This window comes from Phascolarctos cinereus, unplaced genomic scaffold (genome assembly GCF_003287225.1).
Source record: "Phascolarctos cinereus isolate Bilbo 61053 unplaced genomic scaffold, phaCin_HiC Scaffold_2;HRSCAF=192, whole genome shotgun sequence".
In the NCBI taxonomy this organism is placed as follows: Eukaryota; Metazoa; Chordata; class Mammalia; order Diprotodontia; family Phascolarctidae; genus Phascolarctos; species Phascolarctos cinereus.
Window position 1 is genome coordinate 64,027,533 of NW_027555625.1, and position 22,109 is coordinate 64,049,641.

General features: G+C 41.0%; 1 protein-coding gene across 1 annotated transcript; it reads right to left on the reverse strand.

The window, feature by feature from the left end:
- Positions 1 to 1,730: 1,730 nt before the first annotated feature.
- Positions 1,731 to 20,529, reverse strand: LOC110210513 (chemokine-like factor). Its single transcript, XM_078149443.1, is given in 6 exon segments — positions 1,731 to 2,398; positions 9,912 to 10,026; positions 10,029 to 10,107; positions 12,103 to 12,198; positions 15,230 to 15,388; positions 20,263 to 20,529. Coding segments are annotated over 6 exon segments (639 nt in total). The 5' UTR covers positions 20,344 to 20,529; the 3' UTR covers positions 1,731 to 2,289.
- Positions 20,530 to 22,109: the final 1,580 nt, after the last annotated feature.

Here is a 22,109-nt window from a genome sequence, read left to right on the forward strand (position 1 = left end):
ACACATTCTTCCACAAATATGCACAGGATTTATGGAGAGAATGGGCACAAATTTAAAGTAAAAGGTGGTCAGGCGCAATGTAGATAATACATGTAGCAAAGGGGTCCCTCCCAAATCCTGGTTACTGGAAGCACTTTTTTCCTGAGGAGTGTCCTTGTGAAGTTGCTCTTAGCTCTTCTCTGCTGGGTACTGAAAGTCTATGTCTTTGTATAGCTCATTGCCAGCACTTCCCTCTGCCATGAAAGGCATGCTCCTGATGCTGCCTTTCCTTGGGTGTCTATCACTCCCATGATGAATGGGTTGTCTCTTACTGGTCCAGTCCCTCTAATCCCACCTGGATGTGCTTTGTTCCTGGTCCATTCTTTTTGATGACATGGTCAATGGGGTGGAGGGGAGGGAAGAGAAAGGGGGAGAAAGAGGAAAGGGAGGGAGAAAAAGGAAGGTGAGAGGCAGAGATAGAGACACACAGAGAGAGAAAACTTTCTCCTCTCCCCCAACATCCCTTCCTTGCAAACCCTCTTCAATTCTCTTCAGAGGTTTGACTCCCCTTCTCAAACTAGAATCCTCCAACCTGAAACTCTTCCAGGCAGCCAATAGCACAATTGTTGGGCCTGGAGTTACCATGACTTGAATTCAAATCTGGCCTCAGACACTAGCTGTGTGACATTGGACGATTCACTTAACAGCTATTTGCCTCAGCTTCCTCAACTGCAAAATGGAGATGATAAAAACATCTACCTGAGAGAATTGTTATGAAGGATCAAATGAGATAATATTTATAGAAAGCACTTAGCGTAGTGCCTGGCACTCTACAAATGCTTATTACATTCTCTCCCTTTCCTTCCCATCTTTCATCTCTAGACTGGTTCACCTTGATGGACAATTCTGAACCAGCTTGCTCTTTTTATATATAGTCCAAAAAGTGCCACTTAATTTTCTCCACCGATTATATTTCTTTTTTCATTCTATATATGAAATCCTATTAACTCTCTTCAGTTGATTAAGAACTTGCTCATACCTAATTTACATTTGACTGATTTGAAGATTTAAAATAAAATTAATTTAATTTTGACAGAAAGTCTGGACTTTCTGTGATTACACTAATTGGGGTAGTGGTCTTCTATGTCTTCATTCAGAATTGAATTCAAGTGCCACCTTCTTAGAAACTAGTCTTTCCTGGTCCCTTTACCTGACAGTGCCTTTTCCTCTGAGGTAATTTTAAATCTCCTTTGGACATATCTTATATATATCTCTGTATGAACATGCAGTCTCTCACATTAAAATGTAGTCTCCTTGAGGGCAAAGATGGTTTTGTCTTTTTCTTTATATCCAAGGATATGCTGGTAAAGATTTAATAATGGGCTCTTTGGGGAAAAAAATACACAACAAGCTTTTAAATTTAATCTGCCTTTTTAATAATTTCTCCACCACTTTCTTAACTCCAGACAATCAGCAAAACAATCCATCAAGTCCTGCTTTGTAACATTGCTGATTTCCAAGGTGTAAATGCTCCACTGCAAATTTAGCAGTTGCCTCTCCAAAGTGGAATGGGCTGACTCTAGAACACCTGTTTTATCCCTACTCCTAAGAACAGTGTCTGGTACAACTGAGTAAATGCCTAATAAATGCTCATTGAACGAATCATTCCTTTTCATTGCCTTTCTAGAGCTCATTTGGTCATCCATCTGCATGTTTTCTTACAGCCTCCTGGGTGTTTTACCTCTGTGGTGCCATAAATTTCCTTCCCTTTGGCCATACAATCCTAGATCTCCAAGTCACTGCCTTCTGCACCTCTCAGTTCTACCCCAATCTACTCTAATTTTTCCCTAAGGACAGAAAAAAAGGATAAAGGGGCACATTCATTCAAAAAAATATTTAGTGATTATTGTCAACCATTTTTAGAGTTTGGTCTGAGAAAGACAAACATGATTAGGTTGTATCCATCATTTTATTTCACTCAAAGTGGGCAGCATGCCTATACAGGAAGCTGCAATGTTGGAACTGAGCTCCTTTTGGGGTTTGGGTGCCCAGTTTACATATCCTTCCAACGGGGGCTGATATCATTTCATCATCATTTTCCTCTCTGGACAGAGGAAATCTCTCTTCTATTAGAGCACCCCTCCCCTCCCCCAGGTCTTGGGCTATCTAGACAAAAGAATCTGTCTCCACCCAAGCCTGGGCAGAACACAATGGGGCTTCTGTAAATTAGATTAAATTATTTGTGAGCTTGGGTTGGAGTTTGACCAGGATAAGAAGACTCAATGCAATCTCATTATCAGTAATGTCCTTCTAAAGAAAGAACAGAACTTTGGAAGAAGGGGGTTGGGGGAAGCTCTGATTCTCCAAGATGATGATTATTAAAAAATCATTTTTTACGCTATCTATTGTGTGCTCAGTCCTAAAGAAGAAGACAAAAAAGAAAAAAAAAGGTAGAGAGTGTAAGCATACATTATCATGAGGACTGTGATAATGAAATTATGAATAGAAAATACTTTGCAAAACCTAAAGCATTATAGAATTATTACTTTTACTAAACATCTTAAGACATCTGGGAAGCAGGCTTTGTTGCTTATTATGTGACCTTGAGTATATCTCTTCTCCTCTGGAGCTGCTTTCCACTACATCAGCTTTCTTGCAGATCTGAGGGGTTATGCTCTAAGGTCCCATTCAATTCTAATTTTCCATGAATTCTCTTCTACGGAATCAAAGTTGGAAGAAGTCCCAGGGGTCATCTAGTCGAAGCTATACTTGAAAAAATCTTCCTTACAATTACCCTGACAAATGCTCAATCTCTATTGCTCTAGTAAAGAGCAATCCATTGCCTACTGAGGCAGTCCCATTCTCCTTTTGCATGTCTATAGTTGTTAGGAAGCTTTTCCTAGATTAGGATCAGAGAGTCAAAGCTGAGAGTGACTTCAGCCATCTTATCCATTCCCCTTCATTTTACCTGTGATAGAAAGAGGATTTGGTTGTCCCTCTATCCCCATTGTGGATGTAATCACAGAAAGCAAAAATGACATGGTAGAGTTTTGAGGTGTTGATGTGTTAATAAAGTATTAATACCTGGTAAGCCTGTAATGAAGTGTGAACATGAAAGGATTAAAGAAAGTAATGACATTGAAGTAAGAGCTGAGCAAACCTTTGTTGTTTAGTTGTTTCAGTCATGCTTGACTTTTCATGAACCCATGTGGGGTTCTCTTGGCAAAGATACTAGAGTGGTTTGGCATTTTCTTCTTCTGCTCATTTTACAGATGAGGAAACTGAAACAAACAGGGTGAAGTGACTTGCCCAGGTTCACATAGTAAGTGTCTGAGGTGGGATTTGAACTCAAGAAAATGAGTGTTCCTGACTCCAGGCCTGGCCCTCTAGTCACTGTACCACCTAGGTGCCCTGAGCAAAACTATACAGGGCTTTAAATAGATTTAAATGCCTTTGCTAAGTGCTAATTTAATCTACTGGCTGACTGTTAATGGGAAACACTAGTGGGGACTCTAGTAAATATCCACTGAACCTTGAGGTAGTAGTTACCCCCAGGGTACCCAACCCATCCCCAGAATGTGAGTGAAAGTTGGGGGAATCTTCCAAAGGCAGAGTTATATACATATGAAGAAACTGAAGGTGAAATGTTAAATGACTTAACTAAGGTCGCTAAAAAGTGGCAGAGCTAGGACATATTGAATCGTAACAGCTATCTCTCTTTCTCTCTCTGTCTTATTTCTGTCCAAGCAGACCAAGTCTAGTGCCTTTTCCATGGAACAGTCTTTTAAAACTTTAAACAGAGTGCTGAAATTTTGTGTGGTCTAACATCGTATGCTCTGAAGTTCCTTTGAGCTTTAACATTTTATGTTCTAAAGTCACTTCCAATTCTGTCATTCTATAATTCACCCTCATATGCTCTTCTGAAGGGTAATGAATGTTGGGTGTATCCCCCCCTCAGGTCATAAAGTAGGATGCTCAGGAGACCTCTTGGCATCCATTTGTCAATTATGCCACTCCCAACCCAGGCAGACTCTCCCATTTGAGGACTCAAACATCCCTCCATTAGCTATGTATCTTTATGTCCTTCTTCTCTTCCAGTGAGACCCTTGAAGGCTGCTTTCCTGGGCTTTAGCTGACAGGATTGTAGTAAAGGAACATTGGACTAGAGTCCCGAGGTTTGAAGTATGGCTTTGGCCAAGTCAGCAATCAGTAAATGTTTATTAAGTACCTACTGTGTACTAGGCATTATGCGAAGCCCTGAGGATCAAAGACAGTCCCTGCTGTCAAGGCACTCACAATCTAATGGTGGAGACAACATGCAAATCACTATGTCGTTATTGTTTGTCCTTCATATTCAAACGGGACCAATCACATCATGGGGGTGATGTCTTCACACATGAACTGGATTTAAGTGGGGCAGAGTTGCAAAAAGTTGTCAATCTCACTCTCTTCCAGAGTCATCATAGTTGACTGGGAATGGCTCAGGGTATAGTGGATGACCTTGGCATCTTTGACGTCTAATCAAGCTCTAAGTTCCCTACAGCACCCACTTCAGCCACCTTCATGGCTGTTGGAACAAGCTATTTTCATCCACCCATTCTGCCTGGAGGAATCTTCACATGCTTGGGGTGGATATCCCCTAACTCACCAGAGGGTCTGAGACCCCCTGGTTACTCTCAACCTGGTTTAGCCTGGCTGCCAAAATGTTTTACCAGGGTGTGGCCACTGTGCATGCTACAGCTTCCTGGAGCCATAGGTGAGAGTTGAGTGCAAGACAGACACCAAAGGTGGATAAACAGCCCTGGAAAGGGCTCAGCAAGCTCACATCAGAAGTGCTGGTCCTCCTTGAACACCCCATGCACCCCAAATCACCATGTACAAACAAGTTATAGACTGGATAGAGAGAGAAGATATTAAAATTAAGGGGGATCTGGAAAGGCTTCATATAGAAGGAGGGATTTTAGCTGGAACTTAGAGGAAGCCTGAAAGGCCAGGAAGCCAAGAAGCAGAGGTGAGGAGGGAGAGAGTTCTAGGTATGAGGAAGAGCCTGTGATAATGCCAAGTTGGGAGACTGAGTTTCTTGTTTGAGGAAAAGGAGAGTATGTTGGGAAGTTTTTAAGTCGATCCACTCACATCTGGCTCCGTGAATCCATGGATCATACTGTCCATGGGGTTTCCTTGGCAAATATATTGGAGTGGTTTGCCATTTCTTTCTCTAGTGGCTTAAGTCAAACAGAGGTTAACTGACTTGTCCAGAGTCACATAGCTAGTGTCTGAGGCCAGATTGGAACTCAGGCTGACAAATCAAAACAACCCTGAGGTACTACATCACACCTATCAGATTGACCAACATGACAAACAAGAAAATGATAAATGTTGGAGAAGATGTGGGAAAATTGGAACACTTATGCATTGTTGGTGGAGTTGTGAAATGATCCAACCATTTTGGAGAGCAATTTGGAACTATGCCCAAAGGGCTATAAAAATGTGCACACCTTTTGACCCAGCAATAACACTTCTAGGGCTATATCCCAAAGAGATCATATGAATGGGAAAAGGACCCATATGTACAAAAATATTTATAGCAACTGTTTTCGTGGTGGCAAAGAATTGGAAATTGAGGGGATGCCCATCAATTGGGGAATGGCTGAACAAGTTGTAGTATATGAATATGGTAGAATACTATTGTGCTATAAGAAATGATGAGCAGACGGATTTCAGAAAAACCTGGAAAGAGTTGTATGGACTGATGCTGAGTGAAGTGAGCAGAACCAGGAAAATGTTGTACACAGTAACAGCTACATTGTGCAATGACTAACGTTGATAGACTTAGCCTTTTTCGGCAATGCAAGGATCTAAGACATCTCCAAAGGTCTCATGATGGAAAATGCTATCCGCATCCAAAGAAAGAACTATGGAGTTTGAATGCAGATTGAAGTATACTATTTGCTATTATTTTCCTTCAGTTTTGTTTTTTCTCTTTCTGGTGGTTCCTCTTATTGGTTCTAATTCTTCCTTATAATATCACTAATGTGAAAATGTTTAACAGGAATGCATATGTATTGCCTATATCAGATTGCGCACCCTGTCTTGTGGAGGGACTGGGTAGGGAGTGGGAAAAAAATTTAAAACTCAAAAGCTTATGGGAGTGATTGTTGATAAATCAAAAGAAAAAGGAAAAAGGAACCTCAGGCTTAGTGCTCTATCCACTGAGCCATCTAGTTGTCACCTAGCTGGGTGGTAGTGGTGGTGAGAATAAAGTCTAAGATGACTGGAAAGGCAGGAGGGGGTTAGGTTGTGAAAAGCTTTGAATGCCAGAGAATTTTACATTTGATCCTGGAGGTGATAGGGAATCACTGGAGTTTCATTTCCATTCTCCGAGTCTGTTTTCTAATATATAAAATGAGGGCAATACTTGTACTTGTCCCTCAGGCTTGTTTTGAAGAAACTTTCATAAACTTTAAAATAACATAGAAATGAGAACTGTTAATGAAATGGACAATGGTACCTGCAAATTTATAAATTACACGTTTCAAAACATTACAGTTAATTCCTACTTCTCAGGGAGTTATAAATCATTCTAAGGGACTTCAGTGTGCAAACACTCATTATGACACTGATAGTCAGATAGTCAAAGAAACTTAGAAAATCCCAGGGGACAGAATCAGACCAGAATCATAACATGGTTAATTTTTATCATATGCTCAGTGTAGAGTGGAGTCTGGGTGTATTATAAAAGGTGAAATATGGAAACAATAGAGTCAGAGATAAATGTTACCAAGTAAATTTTTTTGTTACATATACCAATTATTTTTCACTTGGGTTACGAGCTTCTGAGTGTAATGGTTGCCTTTTGAAAGGTTAATAGACTGGTTAATAATACCTTGCTTTTTATGTAACTTTTAGTTTTCTAGGAGTGTAGGGTGTGTTCTGGGAAGACTAGTACCTCTGATGTGAAGACTGCCAAACCATCTTCAGGGCTGCTTCCCACCTTTGGTGTCCAACTGTTCTACCTCTCACCTGTGGCTCCAAGAAACTGTAGCATGCACAGTGGCTACATGCCAGTAAACCGTTTTGGCCAATGCGCTAAACCAGGTGGAGAGTAACCAAGGGGTCTCAAACCCATTGGTGAGTTAGTCAGGGCAGGGGGTTGGAGTTTACCCCATGCATGTGAAGACTTCTCCTGGTGGAATGGGCAGATGAGAACAATCTGTTCCAAAAGCCATGGAGACAGCTGAAGCAGGCAGTGTGGAGTGTGCTCAGAGCTTGGTTAGACACTGAAGACACCAAGGTCATCCACTGCATCTTGAGCCATCACCAGTTATCTTGACTCTGTCCTGCCACTGGACTGTGATGACTGTGGAGGAGTGAGGCTGATTGACTTTGTGCAACTCTGCCTCACTTAAATCCAATTTACACACACAAAAGACATCACCCATACCATTTTACTACTTTTAACTATCTCAAAGTCCTATGGTAACAGGCAAATGATGCCCTTTGGGCATAGTTCCAAATTGCTCTTCAGATAATGCAACTCTGATGGGCATCCATGTTGTTCAAATGCAAAATGTACATTTGCCAGAAAGACTATTTTATGGAGAACTCACATAAGGCAAGTGTTCACACGATGGTCAGAAGAAGCGATACAAGGACACTCTCAAATTCTCTCTTGACAACTTCAGAATTGATTGTGTGACATGGGAGACACTGGAACAGGACCGCTCAGCATGGCATGCCCACATCAGAGAAGGTGCTGTGCTCCACAAGCAAGGCAGAACTAAAGTAGCTCAAAGGAAATGTAAGAGGCGCAGATTTAGAGGATTCATCCCAAATATTCATGTGGACTATCTGTGTCCCACCTGCGGTAGAACATTCTGAGCTCCTTTGGTCTGCTCAGCCAGTGGGACACACTGTAGCCCGACTCTGGCACAGTGATGTCATTTTGGTCCTCTCTGAGAACAAAGGACAACAACCAATCACCCAATAGTTTTCTAAGTCTTTTCCCATCATTTTGTTCATTACACACACACACAAACCCAACGCGGTGTCATGCAGGCAGAACTTCTTGCTATTTTACAGACTTGGAGTTGTTCACTTAACTAGCAGAATACGCTACTTGAAGTTCTTTAAAAAATACTTTATGAACTTGACAAACACTACACGCAAACATTTCCATATACAAACAGAACAAGGTGATTATCTATGAAATCATGAGTCTCTATTCTGCATAGCTTGTTTTTAAAAACACATATATCAGATTTAACGGAGTAGCACCACCTCTGCCCTGCTTTGTCTGTCCCTTTCTGAAACATTCTTCTCTTTCAAATGTTAAAATATTTCACTTAGGCTGTTTTCTTTCTCTCTCTCACCTTCCTCTCCTCCTCACTCTGGTCCCAAATAGTCAAAACAAATTCGCACATTGATAGTGTGAAGACGCATCTCATTCTGTCCCTATACCCTCAGAGGTGGTCAGCATGCTTCATCATCAGGCTTCTGGACTGGTAACCCCCCCACTGCATTGATTACTTTTTCTAAGTCTTTCCAACTTGCTTTCCTTTATGATAATGTAGTTGCTGCATAAATTGTTCCCCTGGTCCAGCTCATTTCACTCTTCATCAGTTCCCACAAGTCTTAAGGGCCTGTTTTTAATTTTGTCTTTGTATCCCCAGTGCTTAGCAGAATGCCTTGGGTGCTTGTCCAGTCTCTGATTGTCTTTTCTCCTTCTCAAATGCAGGTGGAACTTGTTACCTCAGGCCTAGCTCTTCTCTCACCTTCCTCATAAGATAAACTGTGGGACCTTCAGTCATCAGAAGTCACTGAGGTTCCTGCCATGTTTCCCTTCTTGCCATGCCTACCAGCTCCAGAACTTCCAGGGGATGACAGGAAGGGAGAAGGGGACTTTTCTCCTATTCTTTCTGCTTTTCTTCGCTAATCTTATTCTCCTTTGTGGTCATGGGGGTCAGCTTTAGCTCTGGGCAGCAGCAGGGTTACTGCCTTGAAATCAGCTTGTACTCAGACTTCATGTGATCCTCTGCTTTCTCCAGTCCCTGAAGCTTCTATATTCTTCTATATTCTCTATCAATTCTTTACTCCTCCCTACAGCTTCTCTCTCTTGTCTGTCCCAAGATCTTGTCTGTAATATGCAAATAAAGTAATTTTCAAACTTTAAACTGCATAATCCAAAGTCTTCTGGGTATACCTCTTCTGTCCTAAAAGCTTTACCAACTCAGTACACACAAGGAGAATATAGATGCATCTGTGTAGTAGCAGGAATAAGGATAGAAAAAGTAGGGAACCGCTCAAGATTTTTGAGACTCCTTTTTCACAAATACACATTTTTAATGCAAGAAAACCAGTTCTTTTCCTACATAAAATAGAAGTGTTGCATTGGGTTGAAATGCCATGTGGGGTCGTGACCCATAGACTAAGAAGCCTTGCATTAGATGACCACTGAGGGCATCCTTCCAACTATGGTTCATCATGTTGAATTAGTTGCAAAAATTCACATTTCCTATGCAAACAGGCAGGGGTGCAATTCTTAAACCTTGCCTTATCCAAGTTCTAGTTCTAAGCTTTCAGATAACCCAATACCCTGGGCTGGAAAGAGACTGGAAACTTTAGGATTACTTTGAGATTCAGAGGAGGTAGGGACCTTAGTGATGATTTAATCCAACTCCCCGGTTTTATAGAGGAAAGCAGCCAACTATCAAGGCCAAGCCGCCTGCCATTCAGATGGAACCAGAATCAAAGAACTGAGTACATCCTGTTCTTCCACCTCTAAGGCAGAAATGCTACCAGTCTCCCTGTTTCCAGAATTTGTCCACTGGAAAGTCTTCCTTATTTTACTTTTCCCCCCTCTTCCCAATTTCACACTTTAGAGAAAACATGAAAGACTAAAGAAATCTATTTGAATGCAGAACAAACAACATTACAAGCCTTCATCTTTTTCCAGAGGGGGATGAGCCTGATAACTTTGATGGGAGTGATGAGAGCGGCGAGAGTGACGAAAACGTCGCTTTTTGTCATGACTGTGCTTTTTCTCGTAGGGCCACTTGGATTAAACATAAGCTTTCTGTAAATGAGGGAAGCATCTGCAATGGTAAACACAGTTGCCACAATTCCAAGGATCTGTTTAAAAAAAAGTTATTTAGTCATTCATGGAACAGAGAATAATTTCCCATTCCCCCCTTGTAATTTTTAACAAAATCTTTATAACAATCTTTACTGAATCTAGCTCTTTAGGTTGACTCTTTCACTTAGATGTAGATTGGTAGGGATCTTAAAGATCATTTAGTCTAACCCCCTTTTTCCTTACTCTCATCTCTGTCAAAGTCCTCCCCTTTCTCTGAAGTTTCTCCAGTAAGTAGGGAGAGAAACTAAATGCTTGTTAATGAAAAATAAAATATTTTTAAAAAAAGTTTCTCTAGTAGCTGTTTGGAAAAGGAAAGAAGGCCTGGAAAAATATTCACTTGTCTTCCATCTGTATCTGTGTATTGCGAGCCAAGGAGTCTATTTCTCCGGAGCATTGTATAAATTCACGAGTGCTTAGCACCATATTACTGTTTTTACTGTTTAACACCTTGATTTTAATGGAATCATGAAGTATTAAAGCAGGAAGGAACCTTAACAACCACCCAGGCTAACAGCCTCATTTGACAGATTGGGAAACTAAGGCCCATAAAAGGGAAATGAGCTAAAATATAAATCCAGGTTCTTATCACCTAGTCTACCATCCTTTTGGTGAAAGGGTGAAAAGTAAATCGGTTCAATCTAGGGAAGTTGTATGGGATGTATATACAAATATTATATAGAATTGGGCTATAGATGTCACCAACTGAGATCCATCTACTTAAGGGAAATAGCATTTTTAGGACTCCTCTTAGGGGCCTGAAAAAGAGAACTGATTTGTATTAAATAAATGAATATCCATGATGCTCTCAAGGATCAAGCTGAGGTGACTAGTGTCTAAATGAGAAACTGAGACTAAAGAGACTAAAGGTACTATGTAGAGATCAAATGATCCAATCCGTGTAAAGAAGGGATATATGCATTGTTAGATTCCTGAGAGTTTAACAAAAAGAGTCTATCCTCACTCTAACCCACCATATTCTGTTCTTCCTTCTGAACACAATGCCTTTCTAAGTGACTGAAGTAGTTGGGTTTGCAATAAGGACAGGCAAACTTATTGGCCCGCTCACCACATTGTTCTGAAGAGGACAGGTGAGAACTCTGCAGATCTTTTTAGACTAAAAATGTGAAAATCTTTTGTTTCTTCCTCTAAAATAGACAAATTAGGTCTAAAGCACATTGATAAGTGGGAGAAGGGTAATCACAGACTTAAAGAGTTGGAAGGGAATTTAGAGGTCATTAAACCCTACTCCCTTCATTTAACAGATGAGGAAACTGAGGCACAGGGGGTCAAATAACTTGCCCAAAGCCAGGTAAGGTAGTAAATGGCAGAGGTAGAATTCACACCCACAGACACTGACTATACATTCTGTGTTCTTTCCATTATAGCAGGTGACTTTCCAGGACCATGAAAGAACTAGGGATTTTTAACCTCAGAAGAAAAGATTTATTGGAGTAAGATCAGTTTAGGTAGATACATGATGACTGCCTTCAAATGTCTGAAGGGCTACCACATAAAAGTGGTATTAGGACTGACTAATGAGTCTGTAACAGGGAGGCAGATTTTTGCATTGTGGGAGGTAATGTATGCTTCTACATCACTGAGGATGTGTAAACATAAATTGGGTGACCACTTACTGGAAATGATAGAGGTGATTTCAGGAGAGGGGTTAGATCAGATAAATTCTGAGGTCCCTTCTAAATCTGGGAATCTATGACCTTATTTCTGTACAAATCTTAAGAGAAATGTATGTAAATAACATTTCCAAATGGAAAGAACTATTAGATGGTCCAGCTATGCGACCCTTGCAGATAAGGAATATTACATTAATGCGAAGAAATCCAAGTTTAGTATACTTTCAGGAGTAAATGGTACTCTAATTTTAGTGTAAAATTATACTCCAATTCTGGGGACACAATTGATACCATTAATTATCCAGACTTTTATTGACAACAATTAGCTTAGGGAATGAAGCTACCAACACCTGTACTTACCCCTCCAATAGCAACCTTTATTTTAGTTTCTGGTACCAATGCCAAAACAGACACGATCATAAGGCACATTATGGTCATAAGTGAGTTTATAATATCCTGAAAACATAGCATAAAGAAGTCAGATTTTCCTGAAAAATAAGGCTGACAAAAAAAAATGTCGTTGGACTTAACATAGTAAAGTCTAAGAAAGGCAGTACTGCTTAATGGCAAGAGACTTAGGCATCAGAAGAATCGGGTTCAAGCTCCATGGCTTATGAATTGGGCAACCATTTGCAAGTCACTTCTCCAAAGCTCAAGTTTCTTCACTTGTGAACTAGGGAATGACAAAACCTACACTACTTACTTGAAGAAGTCATTGTGAGGGTCCAATGAGATAATGTGCATAAAGTGCTTTGCTAACCTTAAAGAACACTTTAGCCCTGTAGTGCTGTAGAAATGAGGTGTGAGTTATCTCCAGCTCAGAGGACCCAGTGGTCCTGCTTTTCTCTACCACAGTTGAGTCACAGCTACTAATCCAGAGCACAAATTGTGGGTGAGATTTTGGATAGGGCAGATAGGCTTTAGGGGTATCAATTATAAGATATCAGTAATGCTCAGTGTTCAGGTATCGTAGGTGCAGGGCACATATGTTCTAACTCAAACAAGTGAGGCACAGTGGTGCAGAGAAAAGAGCACTTAGTTTAGTCAGAGGATCTGGGTTCAAATCTCAATCCTGCCACTTGCCCCGTGTGACCTCTCTGGGCCTCGGTTTCTCCTCATTCATATGAAGGGGTTGGCCTACAGGGCTTTTAAGGTCAGGACTTGGCATAGTACTGGGTGTATATCAGGCACTTCCTAAGTGCTTTTTGACTTTAAGAGCCCTTCCAGTTCTAAAACTATGATCCTATGAATTATTCTGCTGTCATTAATTAGATGTTCAGATTGTAGACAATTCATACCAAACACAACCCTCAGTCAGTATTTATCTTGCCAGATGCAACAATTGGTTTGATAATCGTGCCATTATTCCTGGTAAGGCTACCTAATGTGATACGACTGGCTGATTTGACAACGTCCTGAACTGCAGCATCTGGTTTCAGGAAATGTATTTTGTGCAGTTTATTTCCTCAGCTGTCCCACCAACAGCGTCAGCTCTTCAGTGTAGGTGGTGTAAGGGGTCTTGTCAGGCCCTATTAGAATGCTCTATCGCCATAAGACTACCTCCTTTTAACTGGCGAGAAATACAAACAGAACATAAATGCTCATTCTTTGATGCCAATAGTGTCCCTGGCCTTTATAAAAACATATTCGTGTTATGCCTGGGAGTAGTCCCTTACCCTCAGCAGTTATCAGATGACCTAGCAGAAAAGATGAGTCCACAACATATTACTGCCAGCTGGAATAAACCCTGGTGGGGATACAGAATCAGGTTCTGGGAGCTGGGGTGCTGAAAATGGTAATCAAAAAATGAAGGGGATATTAAAGAATAATTTTTCCTAGGTCAGGTGTACCTGAGGCTAACCTGCATTGCAAATTATATGGATTGTTGGCCATTTAGGATTCACTCACAGATCAACTAGGCTGATGGGGTTGTCATGTTTTAGAACAGGCTTATGCAATACCTAACAAGAGTTTTACTGGCTCTATAAGTATAAAAGTGTGCAGGGGTTACATGCTAAGTACAGTGTTACCACAGAAGAAAATGCTTTTTAAAGAATATGGTTGATGTCCATCAAATTGGGGATTGGATGAAAAAATTATGGTATAGGAATGTAATAGAATTTTTTGGGACTATAAAAAAATGAAAAAAGGGACAGAGTCAGGGACACCTGGGAAGAAACGTATGAAGTGTATAGAACTAGAACTATGACACTGTAAAGAAAAACACTGACTTTGAAAACTCTGATCAATGCAATGATAAACTGTAACTCCAGAGGACCAATGATGGAACCATGCTATCGAACCCCTGACAAGAGAGGTGTGCACCCTTGGTGTGTAGATATATTTTTTAGATATGGCCAATGCATGATTTGTTTTGCTTGACTATGCTTACTTGTTTTAAGGGTTTGTTTTTTCTTAAAGGGGAGGGGGTTATAGGGGAGAAGGTGGGTATTAAGAGTGGCACTAAAAAAGAAGACAGAAGGAGAGAAGGATTACAGACATAGCAAGTAGGGGGAAGGAAAGAAGCATTTACATAGTTCCCACTATGTGCCAAGCACTGTGCTAATCACTTTATAAATATTATCTCATTTGATCCTTACAACAACCCTGAAAGATAGGTGGTGTTATTATCTTCATTTTATATTTGAGGAAACTGAGGCAAACAGAGATTGGGCACAAGATCACATAGCTAAGACTGTTGGATTTAAACTCAGGTCTTCCTGACACAGTGTTCTATCTACTAACCACCCAGGTGCCTAAAAAAGAGGGTCACTGAAGCTTTAAAAAAAATGAATAGAACAGAGCAGAAGGAAATTCAGAAGGAAACACAAACAGAAAAATTTTGAAACCAGTATGGTGAATTTATGACATGCTTTTTTAAAAAGCAAGTTATATGTAATAAGAAACATATGGTTTCACATACAATCCTTTTTCGTTGTTCTTTGTATATGTAAATGCTCATGTTAGTTGATGTTTGTCTAATTCAGAACAAAAATTTATCCAAAATACCTTAAAAGGAAAAATTGTTGAGAAAATTCTTCATATTTTAACTAGCGTGTTGTACTATGTTGTTTCCCATTAAGCCTAATTTTTTGCTTCTGAGTTTAAGACAGGAATTTTACAGAATAGCCTGTTCTCTCCTCTCTGGCCAGGATTATACCAAATATGAACTGATAGTTGTCATATACTACATTTCAATTATGCAGCTTTGAAGATGAGTGGAGTGCCACCATAAGCCACCCCAGAGATTTAGGGGGATGAGGCTCTAAAGCTTAAAGGTCAGAGGCACTCCTATTGACCAACTCTCCCAAGACTACCCTATGAGTGGGTGGAGGAGTGTAGCACAGCTGTGTAACAGAGCTCTATGTAAGCATGTAGAGAAGGTGATACGCTGGCTAAAACAGCCTTTAATATTAAAGAATGGAGCTTATACAGTAAAGGCCTTAATATACAGGGGAAAAAAATCACTATAAAAATGGACACTTACGAGTAAAGGCCAAAACAAACATCTGAGCAGTAGGTCAAGTCTTAGTATATACAATACTATGAAAAAAACCACACTGACGGCCTCGAAAGCTGTGATTACTATGTATGGTTCAGGGGCTTGAGCAAGAATATATAAGACCAAGGTTATTACAATCAAAATCTGTAAGAAAAAAAAAAAAGGATTTACTTCAACAGAATTTTGTTTCAAGTTGTCAACATTTCTAACTATGATTGTTTTCTAAATACACAGGCATGAGGGGTGACTATGAAGTATTAAGACTGATTTCTTCTTTTCTTTGCTGAAGCAAAGTCTTCTAGTACCTGTGCCCTTTTTATCTTTTTCCTTTCTTTCCTCCCTCCAGCTCTTTGCTTCTCCAATTCTTCTTCCTCTCTCTTCAATCCACAAGCCCTCCCATTCCCCACTTGCTGGGGTATACCATAGCAAATTCCTGCCACATACTATAAATTTTTATAAAATTATACACACATACACACAAACATAAGGGAAAGCACTGAAGCTTTCATCCTCAGCTTGCCAGGAACACTGATTAAGTGATTTGTCCGGGGTGAGAAGCACTACTTGAATTCAGGTTTTCCAAGGCCACATCTCTTGTTACTATGCCGGTAGTTCTCAGAGTATGGTCTGAGATCCTCTTTCAGGAGGTCTGTGAGGTCAAAACTTTTTACAATAATACTGAAATGTTATTTGCCTTTTTCAATCTCATTCTTCCACAAGCACAGTGTTTTCCAGAGGCTACATGACCTACAGTTTGATTTAGCTGTGAATATGGAGACTGAGTTATTATTTAATCTGTAGAATTATGCTTCTGCCTCACAAATGGAGAAATCTACAGACATGTTAATGGAGTAGTGGAGGTGGGGAGAAGGGGAATAAGCATTTCCATAACACCTACTACTTACCACACTGTGCTAAATACTTAACAAATACTACTCTGCAAGGTAGGTACCATTATTATCCCCATTTTATAGTTGAGAAAACTGATTTGCTCAGGGTCATATAGCTAGTAAGGTCGGATGTGAACTCAGATTTTCCTGACACAAGGCACAAGGCACTCTGTCCACTGAGAGCAATGATGACCAACAGACAAACTTTGTTATTCAGACATGGATATGTTATAGACATTTTCTCAAAAATGAAGTAAATCTGTCACTTCAAGGAAAAAACCCAGAGTATTTGTTGCCAATGATAAAATTTGAGCTTTTAAGCAAAAACTGGAATTTTGAAAAACTTGAATCTACCACCATAAGTTTAACAGTTTCCTAAATACTTAAAAAAGCTTTTCTGATGAGATGGGTGGTGATAGTAACAAATGTGATGCTTGTATTGTTTAATGAAATGTGTCATTATTTGGGGAATCTGCAAAACACAGTGGATACATTTTTTTTTCACAAATGACCAATGCATGTTACAGAATTATGCATGGGTAAACAATCCATTCAAAGTGCAAGATAAATCAATGAACTTTAAAGTAAGAGTACGAAAAGTACATTGATATGGTTTCAGATTCCATCCCGCAACTAACACTTATCAAGTTTCGATCAACTAGTGTCAAAGGATAATATTCACAATTATCTGAAAAGGCTATTAAAATACATTTCCCTTTTCCAAATACTTATGTATGTGAAGCTGGATTTTCAAGTACTTCAAATAGCATATTACAAGAGACTGAAGGTAGAAGCACATTAGAGAATATAGCTGTTTAAGACAAACATTAAAGAGATTTGCAAAAATGTAAAACAGAAATTCTCACTAAATTTTGTTTTGGAAGATAGTTATTTTTCATAAAATGTTATTTATGTTAACATATAATGGGTTTGTTAATATTATTTTAAATGAATTAAACATTTAAAAATATTTTCCATTTTAATTTCTAATATGGTAGATATCTACAGACATCACCCATAAAAACAAAAGCTCTTTAAAGTTCTCAATAATGTTAACAGTATAAAGGGACAAAAAAGTGTGAGAACTGCTTCACTCATAAAAATACATAAATGCTTATTATTTTATATATATCATCACTAGCATGTTATAATGGAAATTAGTATATCTGGGCTTATGTCAACAGTCTTGAGTTTGAATCCTGCTTTCAACATGTACTTCTAGTTACCTATCAGTAAGCTGTTTATGTATATAGCTAAATTCCTTTTAAAATAACCTACATTTACACCTCATAACTCATCCATTTTAAATGCTTATAATCTGACTTCTGGCCCCACAACTCTGGTGAATGATTACTCCAAAGTCATGAATGACCTCCTAATTACCAATGCCAACAGTTCTCAGTCTTCATCTTTCTTGATCCATCTGCAGCCTTTACTACTGTTGATCACCTCTTCTTCCTGATCTTCTCTTCCAGTTTTTGGATACTATTCTCTCCTTGTTCTCCTTCTACCTGCCTGACCACTCCTCAGTCTCCTTTGCTGCATCCTTATCCAGGTCACACTCACTGACTGTGGATGTCTCACAAGGCTTCGTCCTGGGCTCTGTTCTCTTCTCCTTCTCTACTATTTCACTTGGTGATCTCAGCTCCAATGGATTCAATTCTCATATGGATGCTAATGATTCTGAAATCTATTTATCAAACCCTAACTTCTCTGCTGACCTACAGTCTCACATCTCCAATGGTCTACTGAACTTCTTGAACTAGACATCACCTGTGCTCTGGACAGCCTTCCCAGCTTCTAAATTTCCCTATTACTGTAGGGGGCTCCACCAGTCCCTCAGGCTCACAACCTAGGAGTCATCCTGGACTCCTCTCCATCCTCCACGTGAAGACTCTAGTGGTTCCATTATTACCTCTAGGATCAAACAGAAACTCCCCTGCTCCACATGGACCCCTTTCTTTCTTTTCAGTGCTCTTACACATCACTCCCCTGCACTCACTCAAAGGTACAGCCATACTTGTTGCTTCTCACAGGACTTCTACCTTTTGCACTGGCTGTCTTCCATGCCTGGAATGCTCGCTCTCTATTCCTCTTGGAATCCTTGGCTTCCTTCAAGATTCACCTCAAGTGCTGCCTTCTCTAAGAGGCCTTTCCTGCTTCCCAGCCTTGGTGCCTTCTCTTCTAAGGTTACCTTCCAATTACTCTGTAATGTAGAGGTAAGAACTGAACCTGCAATTTCATCGGTACAGGGAACTCCTGAATAAGAAAACTTCCTCTATGGTACAGAAAGATTGTGACTTGCCTGGGGTCATACAGTAAGAGACAGGACTTGAACCCAGATATTCCTGGCTTCCAGGCTCTCCATCTTGAATGTTTTCTCTATATACCTGCTGTCTCCCTCATTAGAATGTAAAGTTCTTGAGGACAGGGACTGTTGGGTTTTTTTTTGTATGTCCAGTAATTAGCACAGTGCTTGGTACACAGTAGTTCATATAAATGCTAACTAGTTGGATGACTGCCAAGTCTTCTTGAGGGCTTGCACAGCTCAAGGAAACTATGAGGAGGAGTTCCAAAAAACTGTTTTTTTTTTTTTACCTATTCAACCAGTGACCCTTGCCAGGCCTTTCAAGGACCTCTTTCCATGACTCCCTTGGCTTCTATTTTGGTGGCACAGGTGAGATAACAGACACCCTGGGGCCAAAGGAAAAAATGATACCTTTCTCTTGCCCCAAAGGCTCTATCACCCAGAGCTGTTGCTCAGGTCTATTCCACATGCCTCATCCCTTCAGGGAACTGGTTCACTAGAATCCAGGTTAACAGGAAAATCAGTTAACATATAGTAAATAACAACAAAACAATGAAAAACAGGATCATGGCATCATAACCAAATCCAAAATATCCCAAGACAACTCATTATTTTCAGTTTCTTCCCTTCCCTCACTCCAGCTACATTCTCCTTCTGATTTCTCTATTCCACTCCATCTATTTCAACAGCACCACCATTCTTCTCTCTCACCCTGGTGTGAGGCCTTAGTGTTTCACCCTTTTCCTATCAGTCATATTTCTTCCTAATTCCTTTGCCTTTTCTATTTCCACTTCCCTCATCACCTCTCACCAGAATTCTCAAGAAAATCTCCTCAAAGGGTCTGACTGCTGTTTCTGCTAGTGAGCAAGCCGCTTCAACTCTGAGCCTCAGTTTTCTCATCTACAGAATGGAAATAATACTTGCTGAACCCACCCTTACAGAGCTGTGAGAAAAATGTTTTGTAAACCTTAGAAGTACTATATAAACAAATGTAAGCTTGTATTATTATTACTTCAAGGCTCAGTTCATGCCCTCCCCCTCTCCCCCCCCAAGCTTTTTCTGGCTGACCCAGCTGGAGATGACTTCTCCTTCCTTGGAACTCCCACAAGCACTTTTTACCTTTCCAACGGTACTTATATTCTATCTTATATTTATGTTATCTGGATAGATGCCTCTTCTCCCCTACTGGTTTGCAAATTCCCAAAGGTCAGGGACTTTGTCTTACTCATCTTTCTAAAACCCCCAGTGCCTAGCACATACCAGGTGCTCAATCAATGTCTGTTGCAAAATCCGTTATATTACTTCATAGCCACACCTTACAAGTACCTGTAATTTCTACTACTAAGGTCTTAAGGTCTCAACTTCCTTAAATATACTACTTTCCTGATGTTTCAAGTTAATCTCATATAGTACAGTCATGATCTTACTTTCCCAAAGTATTCTAACCACCCACGCCCTCATGTTATTAGGAGCCTAAGGTTACTTTCTCTACTTTGCAGGCCGGGTCCTCCTCCCTTTCCCGATTCGGGCCCAGTCTCCCCTGCCCTCCCTCCAGTCCAGGCTCCAGAGTACGGTGGAAAGAGCTCCTGCTTGTGAGCCTTCCTCCTTCTGGGTCCCTGGATAAGTCCTTCTGCCCGCTCATCAGGAAAATGGGGGTAGGGGGGTTGCCCCAGACGACCTCGAGGCTCCGACCCCGGACGCGGCTGCAGGGCGTCCCGTGGTGCCCTGCCCCCACCCGGGCCTGTCCTACTCGACGCCGGGGCTGAGGCCGAAATGCACCCCCACACACCCCCTCTTCCTAGGCCGGTCCCCCCCCTCACCAGCCTCACTATCTTCACTATGCCCTTGACGGAGGTCAAGAAGTTGACCAGAGTCCTGGCCTCCATCTCCGAGTCAGCCATGGCACAAGCTCGAGCCTCCTAGGCGGCTCCGATCCCGACTCCGACCCCTCCTCGGCTCCGGAACAGCCCACCCGCCTGTGGCTTCAGTCAACCGCAGTAGCCGCGCGATCGCCCTTCGGTCCCTCCCCCTCAAACCGCCCTGGTACCCGCCTTCCCGATTTGGGGAGGCCGCCCCTCCTCACCCCCCCCAGCCTCACTACGCATGCGCGCCCTCCTCGTGTCGCGAGCCTTCCCGGCCCCGTGACATCCTCCAGAGCTTCAGACCCTCTGGACTCGGGCCGCCTCTTGACGCTCTCCGGAGAACTCAGAGCCACGTGAAAGCTCTGTCTCACTGCGCATGCGCGCCCTCCTTGTGACGCCCTCCTTCCCGGCCTCGTGTCTACCTCCAAAGCCTCTCGAGGGCCGCCTTCCGTGCCTCACCACGCATGCGTGCCGCCCTCTCGTGGCCCACCTAGACCACTTGTTTATTGGGGAACATATTGTTATGGTTCATCTATCCACACACACACACACACACACACACACACACACACACACACACACACACACACACACACACACACACACACACACACACACACACACACACACACACACACACGCACACACACACGGATGGATATAGATATATGTTAATTGTAGATCTGAGAGAGATATTTGATAAAAAAGATTTTTTCCCGTGTGACTACTTGCTTTTTTATACTAGATTGCATTGATTTTGTCTTCAGAAGTTTTTCAGTTTGATATGATCAAAGTTATCTCTATTATCTTCCCTAATTGCCTCCATTCCTTGTTTGGTTAAGAATATATTCCCTTGGGGGCAGCTAGGTGGCGCAGTGGATAAAGCACTGGCCCTGAAATTAGGAGGACCTGAGTTCAAAGCCAGCCTCAGACCAAACACTTGACACTTACTAGCTGTGTGACCCTGGCAAGTCACTTAACCTCAATTGCTTAAAAAACACACAAACAAAAAGAATATATTCCCTAACTTCAGCTGTGAGAGGTATAGATCTGCTTCTCCTTAAATATTTTTTGAATATGTTCTTTAATTTAATTAAGGTCACATATCCATTCCGTATGGTGGAATATGAGGTAAGGTTTTTATTCAAATTTAATTTCTGCTTTCCAGTTTTCCCAGCAGTTTTTTTTTTATAAAAATCAAATAGAGAGTTCTTTCCTAAGTAATTTATGTTTTTTCTATTTTATTAAACACTGGGCTATTGAGTTCCATTGATTCTGCTTCTCCTTTGTCGAGTCTGTTCTATTGAGCACACTGTTGTTTTTTAACCAATGCCAGATGGTCAGTCAGTCAATAAATATTTATTAAGTAACTACTGTGTGCCAGGCACTGTTCTAAGAGCTGTGCTACAAAGAAAGGGAAAAGTCCTTGTTCTCAAGAAGCTCACAGTTGAATGGAGAAATGAGTTATATGCAGGATAAATTGGAAATAATCAACAGAAGGAAGGCACTAGCATTAAGGGGGAATTTTAGGTGGGATTTTAGCTGGGACTTGAAAGAAGTCAAGGAAGCCTGGAGGTAGAGATGAGGAAGGAGAACATTCCAAGCTTGGGTTCAGCCAGTGACAATGCCCAGAGTCAGGAAATTGAGTGTCTTGTTTGAAGAAGAGCAAAGATGTCATTTTCACTGCGTGGAAGAATAACTGAGTTGGGGTGGGTTGGGGAGACAGAATGTGTAGAAGGGGGTTGTAAAATGTAGGAAGACTGGGCATTTAGGAGGGGTCAGGTTATAAAGAGCTTCAAACCCCA